Here is an 8,985-nt window from a genome sequence, read left to right as displayed (position 1 = left end):
GACCCTCCGACAACGCGGTGCTCCCTCAGCACTGACCCTCCAACAGCGCGGCGCTCCATCAGCACTGAGCCTCCGACAGCGCGGTGCTCCATCAGCACTGAGCCTCTGACAGTACCTGTTCCCTCAGTGCTGACCCTCTGACAGGACGGCACTTCCTCAGCACAATCTCCGAAGTACTGGGCTATGACGTTCGACTATGACTCTGCCAATAGACAGTGCTGTACCCAGGACGCTGCCAGTGACATTTCATTCAAGCAGCAGGTGGCTCCTGTTTAACCTGACACAAGTTAAAAGAGGAAACCATCTGAGGACAGGAGCTCCAAGGAAGGTGAACGGACAGGGGCATGATTCCCGGAGGCCCTGAACCCTCTCCAGCCAGGCAGAACACCCCAAAGAGCAGCTCCTTCGACGAGTGTGCAGAATTTAGATAGCACAGAGCAAGATATCGATCAAAACTGAGGCAATTTGAAAACACTCACCTGAGCTGCTGCCTAACCCAATCCCTCTGCTGTCGCAGCACACGAAGCAATAGGTCTTCTTCAAACTCCATACCATCGGATTCTGCAGAAGAAAAGAGAAGAAACAGGAGACCGAAAGATGCTGAGTTCCTGCCAACACTCAGCCATCAACATAACCTGGTGGACTACACAAGGAGAAGTCCACAGATCTCTACCTAAGCTGAGAACATCAAGATGCGGTTGCAGTATGAGTAGGGAAGTCTTCCTGCAACTGTAAAAGGTGCTGGGGAGATCACATCTGGAGTACTATGAGCAGTTTAGATCTCCTTACTTAAACAAAGGTATGATTTCATTGGAGGTAGTATTTTAGAGAAGGTTCACTAGGATGATTTTTGGTATGGAGGGATTGTCTGATGAACAAAGGCTAAACAGGTTGGGGCTCCACTCACTGGAGTTTAGAAGAATGAAAGGTGATCTTGTTGAAACATACAGCATTCTCAAGGGGCTTGACAGGGTCAATGCTGAGAGGATCTTTGCCCTCATGGGAGAGTCTCAGACAAGAGGGCATTGTCTCAGAATAAAGGGCCATCAATTTCAGACTGAGAAGAGGTGGAATTTCTTCTCTCAAAGAGTTGCGAGTCATTGAAACTCTTTGTCACAGACAGCAGTGAAGTCAGAGTCCTGGTGTATTTTTAAGGCTGATATAGATAGATGCTTGATCAGTCAGGGAATCAAAGATGATGGGGAAAGTTATGTGAGGAATTTCGGATCATCTGTGACCATATAGAATAGCAGAGCAGGCTCAAGGGGTCGAAAGGCCTACTCTTCTTCCTGTTTCTTATGGTCTTATGCCTGACATTCTGCCAGGTCTCCACTCCGAATGCACCCGTAGGTTTCCATTCCACTGCTTGTCAGTGTGCACTGAAAACAACAGTGCTGAAGGGAAACAAAACAGAATTTATGGTGAATATATTCAATAGCAATTGAGATGCAAAAACAGAAGTTACCCGAAAAGTTCAGTAGGTCTGGCAGCATCTATGAAAAGAAATCAAAGATAATGTTTCAGGGCTGATGACCCTTCCTCAGAACTGATGGTAGCTAGGAAAGCATCGATTTATATGCAGAAGATAGGGTAGGGGGTAAGGAGTAAACAATAGGTGGGGATACAGCCCAAACAGTTAGGCCACATTGGAATATTGTGTTCAATTCTGGTCGCCACACTACCAGAAGGATGTGGTGGCTTTGGACAGTGTACAGAAAAGATTTATCAGGATGTTGCCTGGTATGGAGGGCATTAACTATGATAAGACGCTGGAGAAACCTGGGTTGTTCTCACTGGAACAACAGAGATTGAGGGGCAACCTGATAGAGGTCCACAAGATTATGAAGGGCATGGGCAGAGTGGATAGTCAGAAGCATTTTCCCAGGGTGGAAGAGTCAGTTACTAGGGGCCATAGGTTTAAGGCGCGAGGGGCAAGGTTTAAAGGTGATGTATGAGGCAAGTTTTTTTACACAGAGAGTGGTAGATGCCTGGAACTCGCTGCTGGGGGAGGTAATGGAAGCAGATACAATAGTGACTTTTAAAGGGCGTCTTGACAAATACATGAATAGGATGGGAATACAGGCATAGCGTTCCCGGAAAGGTAGGGGGTTTTAGTTATGACAGGCAGCATGTCGGTGCAGGCTTGGAGGGCCGAAGGGCCTGTTCCTGTGCTGTAATTTTCTTTGTTCTTTACAGGAAGCAGGGTGTGAGGATGTATAGTCCAGGTAGCTATGAGAGTCGGTGGGTTTATAGTGGATATTAGTGGCCAGTCTATCCCCAGAAATGGAAACAAGAGACGTCAAGGAAGGAAAGGGAGGAGGAAGAGTAAGACCAGGTGAAAGTGAGGGCAAGGTGGAAATTGGAAGTGAAAGTGACGAACTTTTCCAATTCTACACAAGAGAAGGAAGTAGCACCAACGATATTTTCAATATATTGGAGAAAAAGTTGTGACAGCGCTCTGGAATAGGACTGGAACAAGAAATGTTCCACATACCCCATGAAGACACAGGCATAACTGGGCCAATGCGGGTACTCATGGCCACTCCTCTGACCTGAAGAAAATGAGGTGAGTTAAAACAGAAGTTGTTGAGAGTGAGGATGAGCTCGGCCAAGCGGAGGAGGGTGGTGATGATTGAGGAGGGTTCAGGCCTTTGCTCTAGGAAGAAACAGACAGCCCTGAGACCACCCTGGTCGGGGATGGATGTGCGAAGGGATGGCACGTCCATGGTAAATCGGAGGCAGTTGCAGCCTGCAAACTGGAGATCCCAAAACTGGCGTAAAGCATCAGAAGAATTGTGAATGTACGTGGGCAGGGACTGGACCTGGGGAGAGAAGACTGAATCAAGATAGGAAGAGATGAGTGCTGTGGTGCACGGGTAGGCTGAAATAATAGGTCAACCCAGGCAGTCCTGTTTGTGGATTTTTGGAAGGCGGTAGAAGTGAGCTGTGCGGGACGATCAGCTTGGAGGCAGTGAGCAGGGTGCGGGGTCAGGGGAGCTCGGCAGATGAAATGAGGTCAGTGACTGTAGTTGATACAATGGACTCAATATCGAGTTCAATAACTTTAGGGCCTGAACTCTCCCATGTCCTAGCCACCTACCCCACAAACCAGGCCTTGTTATCACATAGTCTGCTATTACACATCACCTATTGTTAGCCATTAACAGATATTCACACTCCTTTGTCTGTCCAACTGTTCTTCTCTCTCTTTGGGCTCTATCCCCATCTAACATTTACTCCTTACACCCTCCTCCCACCCTACCTTCTGCGTATAAACTGACATTTTCCTGGCTACCAGTTCTGAGGAAGGGCCACTGGACCTGAAACGCTAACTCTGATTTCTCTTCATAGATGCTGCCAGACATGCTGAGCTTTTCCAGTGACTTCGGTTTTAGTTTCTGATTTACAGCATTTGCAGTTCTTTTGGTTTTTATTTAGCAACGGAGATGCATTCGTGGAACACAGCTGTAACTGTCTTGGAAGAGTTTTATGGAGACAGTGTAGAGAGAACTTTCAATTTAAAAAAGTACAGGATGATTTACTTTCATTTTAAAACAGTAGAAAATTTACTCCGTATTTAACCTGTGCTGTCGCTGTCCTGGGAGTGTTTGATGGGGACAGTGTAGTGGAAGCTTTATTCTGTATCTAATCCCATGCTATCCCTGTCCTGAGTGTATCTGATACGAACAGTGCAGAGAGAGCTTTAGTCTGTATCTAACCCAATGCTATCCCTGTCCTGGGTGCATTTGATGGGGGACGGTGTGGAGAGAGCTTTAGTCTGTATCTAACCCTATGCTGTACCTGTCCTGAGTGCATTTGATGGGGGACAGTGTAGAGGGAGCTTTAGTCTGTATCTAACCCCCTGACCCGGGAGTGTCTGATGGGGACAGTGTTGGGGTGCTTCACTTACAGTTCAAAAAAAAAGAGGAGGAGGCCCAAAATTATGAACAGACAGCGGGCCTGAGAGGATCATTTTATTCGACTGTCTGTCTCTCTTTTGCAGTTACGTCCATGTTTGCATGTCCGTGGAGAAAGAGTATGGGTGCACATTCAGTCCAGACCCTGTTATTTCAATTTAATAAGATTCGGTGTCCTTACATTAATGTTAATGTTCATTTATTTGTATTTTTATTACAGGTCCCAGCATGGGATATCTAACCATTTTTATTACTTTCCGTACTAAAAAATAAGAGTAGAGTATGCTTTGCGATGTATACAGTGGATGAGCAGTGTTGGTACCTTCAGCTTCTTCGAGTAGTTTGGCGACCGTCTCCTGTGTCTGGTGAGCTTCAGGCATGGGTGAAGGTGGTAGGTGATGACCCCTGGCTCTGCCAACTATCTTTGACTTGCTCCTGAGTTGATGGTTTGAATTATGAGGGGAGAACATTCTCTCAGAGACAACCTGGGGCGTAGCAAATCAGATCGATTACACTGAATCCCAACCATGGCAACAGACACTACTCAATAAACTAATCTCACATCAGGGGACACAAACTTAAATAAAAATGACCAGTCAATAAAGAACATTCTTCAGGGTGACTGTCAGGAGGTCAGTGCTCAGGGAGCTCTGCACCGTCGGGAGGGTCAGCGCTGAGGGAGCGCCGCACCATCGGGAGGGTCAGCGCTGAGGGAGCGCCACACCGTCGGGAGGGTCAGCGCTGAGGGAGCGCCGCACCGTCGGGAGGGTCAGCGCTGAGGGAGATTCTGCCTTACATAGGATTAGAAATACCAAATCTGGACACATGGTAAAGATGAAATGCAGCACCTGTCCCAACACCTGGTGAATGCTGGCACGCTGGTGGTGTTGTCTTGGTATAGGTTTCCCTCGATGCCATACCATTGTCAGTGAGTCCTCGGGTGAAGCACCACAGCGTTCACCTCCGGAAGATTCCTGTTCTGTGTCTGAGCTGCTGCTCCCAGTGAACGGGCGAGAGTCCTGCTGCTGTGACCTCACTTTGTGAAGATTTCGAGGCTGTGGGAACACAGGAGCCTGCAGCGATACAGGAGGCGGGGTGCAGCTGGCCTCCAATCCCTGGCTCCATCTCGGTTCTCTTCGCCCTCCATGATGGGCCTCCCTACCCCTCTGCAGGCAGTCGCTTCGACAGGCATCAGGCGCAGGCACCAGTCTCTGCTGTTTGTCAGCAGACACTCCCTCTGAAATCCTTTCTCCACTCGTACTGCGCTGTCTTGGGTGACTATCCGCTGACCTCTGCCCTTCCATCGCTGAGCTCACGCTGGGCTTGGGGCCACTGTTGCCTTTCCCTCTGCCAGTGCTGCACCGTCTGCAGAGACTGTCCACTGACCTCTGCTTTTCCCTTGTTGAGCTGAGGCCGGGTACCAGCCCACTGTTGCCTCTCCCTTGCTGAGCCTGCTCTCTCTCCGCGGCCTGAGGAACGCAGTGTTGACTTTGTGCATCTGCCTGTAGACACATCCAGCCACAAATGGCCAAGTGGTCCTCCGAAAGGCGCTGTGTCTCACTCGGGACCGGCAAGGAGCAAACGGTGGCGGTTCCAGAATTGTGTTTTGGACCACGTGGGGTGTTCCTGGTAGGTGCCTCTCTCCCTCTCCAACAGCTCTCAGGGTACGACCCTGTAACCACTGACTTGTTCTTTTGCGTGTCCCCATGAGACCTGGCAATCTGGAAAAGTAACCAACTCTCATTCAGCGACTGACGCTTCATCCAACTCTAAGCACTGACTACCTCCAGAAGGTCTTCAAGACCTCAGAGGATACAGGGCAGTTTTATAAAAAAAATTTATTCATGGGGTGTGGGTGTTGCTGGCTGGGCCAGCATTTAATGTCTTTCCCTAGTTACTCCTACTCAAGAGTAGGTGTTGGGGGAGCTGCCTTCTTGAATCACAGGAGGCTGTGTGGTGTAATGACACGCGCAATGGGACAGAGCTCCAAGATTTTGACCCAGCTACACTGAAGGAATGCTGGTCGTTAGATTGTTAATCCAGAAACTCAGCTAATGTTCTGGGGACCTGGGTTTGAATCCCATCATTGCAGATGGTAGAATTTGAATTCAATTTTTAAAAAAGTCTGGAATTAAGAATCGACTGATGACCATGAAACTGTTGCTGATTGTCGGAAAAGTCCATCTGGTTCACTGATGTCCTTTAGGGAAGGAAACCTGCTGTCCTCACCTGGTCTGGGTTACATGCGACTCCAGACACACAGCGATGTGGTTGACTGTCTACTGTCCTCTGTAATAGCCCAGCGAGCCACTTGGTTTAAGGGCAGCTAGGGACAGGCAATAAATGCTGGCCAAACAGTGACATCTATATCTGACAAGTGAATATATGAAAAAAAAATTTCCAAGTCAGGGTGGTGAATGGCTTAGAGGAAACATGCAGGGGGTGGTGTTCCCATGTATCTGCTGCCCTTGTCCTTGATGGAAGTGGTCGTGGGATTTGAAGGCGCTGCCTGAGGAGCCTTGGAGAGGTACAATTGTAGGGTGAAGTGGCCTCAACTAAAATGGACAGCGACCAAGAGAAGCTAGGATCGACCCCATTGGAGCAGAGAAGGTTCAGGGGGCGACTGAATCAGGCCATTCAAAATCACCAGGGGGGCGTTTTAATCGTCGATGAGGGAGACACTGTCTCCAGGGGTAGAAGCGTTGGTCACCAGAAGGACACTGATTGAAGAGAATTGGGAAAAAATCCAGAGGCGGGGGAAGGGGAAGAATTTGAAACAAAGACAAAAATTGCTGGAGAAACTCAGCAGGTCTGACAACATCTGTGGAGAGAAAGCAGAGTCAACATTTCTAGTTCTGAAGCAGGGTCACTGGACCCAAAACAGTGACTCTGCTTTCTCTCCACAGAAGCTGCCAGACCCATGGAGTCTTGCCAGCAATCTCAGTTTTTGTTTCATATCTCCAGCATCTGCAGTGCTTTATTTTTGGTTTGAGTAGGTGAATTTGTTATTTGACAAAACGAGTTGTTGTGATCTAAGACACCCTGCCTGAAATGGCAGTGGGAGAAGATTCAACAGGAGCTTTCAAAAGGTGAGGGCAATTCAGAGAAATATCTGGGAGGGGGAATATTGGCAGGGCAGTGGGGGAAAGAGAGGACATGGAAAGGAGAGCGGGGATTAATCATTGCAACACTGCACCAGGCCCAGGATGGAAATGTTTACAGAGCAGCATGGATAGTTTATTGAAATGGGAAGCAAATGGAAGGGTGGGATCATTTCAACAAACAAAGAGCAGTGGTTGCACAAAGAGGTCACCCAGTCTGCGTTTGGTCTCACCAATGTAAAGGAAACTGCACTGTGGGCAGCAAATGCTGTCGACTCAACTAGAAAAGTACAACTGAAACGTTGCTTCACCTGGAAGGTGTATCTGGGGCCTTGCACAGTAAGGATGGGGGAGGTAAACAGGCAGGTCATAAAGGTGTACAGCACGGAAACAAACCTTTTGGTTCAACTAGACCATGCCGACCAGATATCCTTAATTAATCTAGTCTCATTTGCCAGCATTTGGCCTATATCCCTCTAAACCCTTCCTATCCATGTATCCATCCAGATGGCTTTTTGTAATGTTGTAATTGTACCAACCTCCACCACTTCCTCTAGCAGCTCATTCCATACACGCACCACCCTCTGCATGAAAAAAGTTGCCCCTCAGATCCTTTGTAAACCTTTCCCCTCTCACCTTAAACTTATACCCCTCTAGTTTTTGCCTCCACAACCCTAGTGAAAAGACCTTGGCTATTTATCTTATCCATGCCCCTCATGATTTTATATTTTATATAAAGCCAGCCCTCAGCTCCAGGCTAAGTAGCCCCAGCCTATTCACCCTCTCCCTGTAGCTCAAACTCTCCAATCCTGGCAACATCCTTGTAAATCTTTTCTGAACCCTTTCAAGTTTCACACCTTTCCTATAGCAGGGTTACACTTTCTGAAATTGTACAAGGCAGTTGGTGGGGGGGGGATAGCTTGAGGAAGTGCTCAGAATAGACAAGGCTCTGATGGATGGATTAGAGCCTGCAGAATGTTGACAGTGGGGAGGAAGGGAAGACTGTATGGAGACAGTGATCCACTGGATGCAGTGAAAATGAAAAAACCTTTTGAATGGGGGGACCGGTAAGATGCCAGTGCGGAGATGGCAAACCTTCTTGTTGTTCTAGGCGGGAAGGCAGAAGTGCAGGAGATGGGGCAGGAATCTACAAAGGCCAAGTCAAAACAGGTCAGTCTGTAAGGGAGTTTCATGACCCCTCAGACTGGCACAGTTGCTGGGAGAAGCAGTTGACAGGACAGACAGCCACTTACCTGCCTGCCGAGGCAGATTGGAGGGGACTGCGACTTCCTCTGTGGTAGGAAGGCCCAAGAGCTCTCTCTTGCTGCCTCCATCTTCCTTTGCAGACGCCACTGGTACAGGATGTCGTCCTCAGGGCGGGTGGTAAACGAGGGCTTGTAGCTGGGGTAGAGGCCATCAGATAGGTTGTATGTTTGTTTCACGTCTCTATCTCCTGGAGAGGACAGAAGGGGCCATGCACAGCTGAATCAGAACGATGGCTACCACATGCAGTTAGAATAGCATTGCAAATCAGAATCTACTACACGCACCAACAGAAACGATCCGTGCTGAGGGAGCGCCGCACTGTCGGAGGGTCAGTGCTGAGGGAGCGCCGCACTGTCGGAGGGTCAGTACGAAGGCATTTCCAATATTTGAATGACAAATGAGTGGGATTTACAAAATGTAGGGTGCTTACCAACAGCAGGCTCACTCAGCGGGATGGAGACAGGACAGGCTGATACTTCCTGAACGGGATCAGAAACATTCGGAGATCCGACCCCGTCAGAGCTGACAGGAATGAGGCCACTGCAAGAAGATTCACTGGACAGGAGGGAACAGAAAAATACATCAGAGGTGAGAGATTAGATAGAAGTAACCACATCAACTTAAAGTTAAACATGATGCCTTAGTCAAAACGGTGCTCCCTCAGCACTGGCCCTCCGACAGCGCGGCGCTCCCTCAGCACT

At 48.6% G+C, this 8,985-nt stretch overlaps 2 protein-coding genes across 6 annotated transcripts in view; one reads left to right on the top strand and one right to left on the bottom strand.

Annotated features, from left to right (window-relative positions):
• lin37 (lin-37 DREAM MuvB core complex component) overlaps window positions 1-8,985 on the top strand; it is a 43,888-nt gene that overhangs the window by 9,649 nt on the left and 25,254 nt on the right. The window lies entirely within an intron of this gene.
• The window catches only part of proser3 (proline and serine rich 3), a 16,699-nt gene that overhangs the window by 1,811 nt on the left and 5,903 nt on the right, over window positions 1-8,985 (bottom strand). For 3 of the 5 annotated variants that reach the window (XM_048620512.1, XM_048620513.1, XM_048620511.1), the window contains exons 7-11: window positions 8,715-8,839; window positions 8,272-8,471; window positions 4,766-5,638; window positions 4,240-4,402; window positions 480-561 (exon numbers count right to left, since the gene is read on the bottom strand). In XM_048620512.1, the coding sequence (XP_048476469.1) occupies window positions 480-561; window positions 4,240-4,402; window positions 4,766-5,638; window positions 8,272-8,471; window positions 8,715-8,839 (1,443 nt within the window). Of the gene's footprint in view, window positions 1-479; window positions 562-3,362; window positions 4,403-4,765; window positions 5,639-8,271; window positions 8,472-8,714; window positions 8,840-8,985 lie in introns of those variants that run through there. The other 2 variants (XM_048620510.1, XM_048620514.1) reach the window with 2 other exon arrangements.

Source organism: Rhincodon typus, chromosome 47 (assembly GCF_021869965.1).
Source record: "Rhincodon typus isolate 14 chromosome 47, sRhiTyp1.1, whole genome shotgun sequence".
NCBI classification, from domain to species: domain Eukaryota; kingdom Metazoa; phylum Chordata; class Chondrichthyes; order Orectolobiformes; family Rhincodontidae; genus Rhincodon; species Rhincodon typus.
Note: the sequence above shows the minus strand (reverse complement) of the source record. Positions and strands in the feature narration are given on the sequence as shown.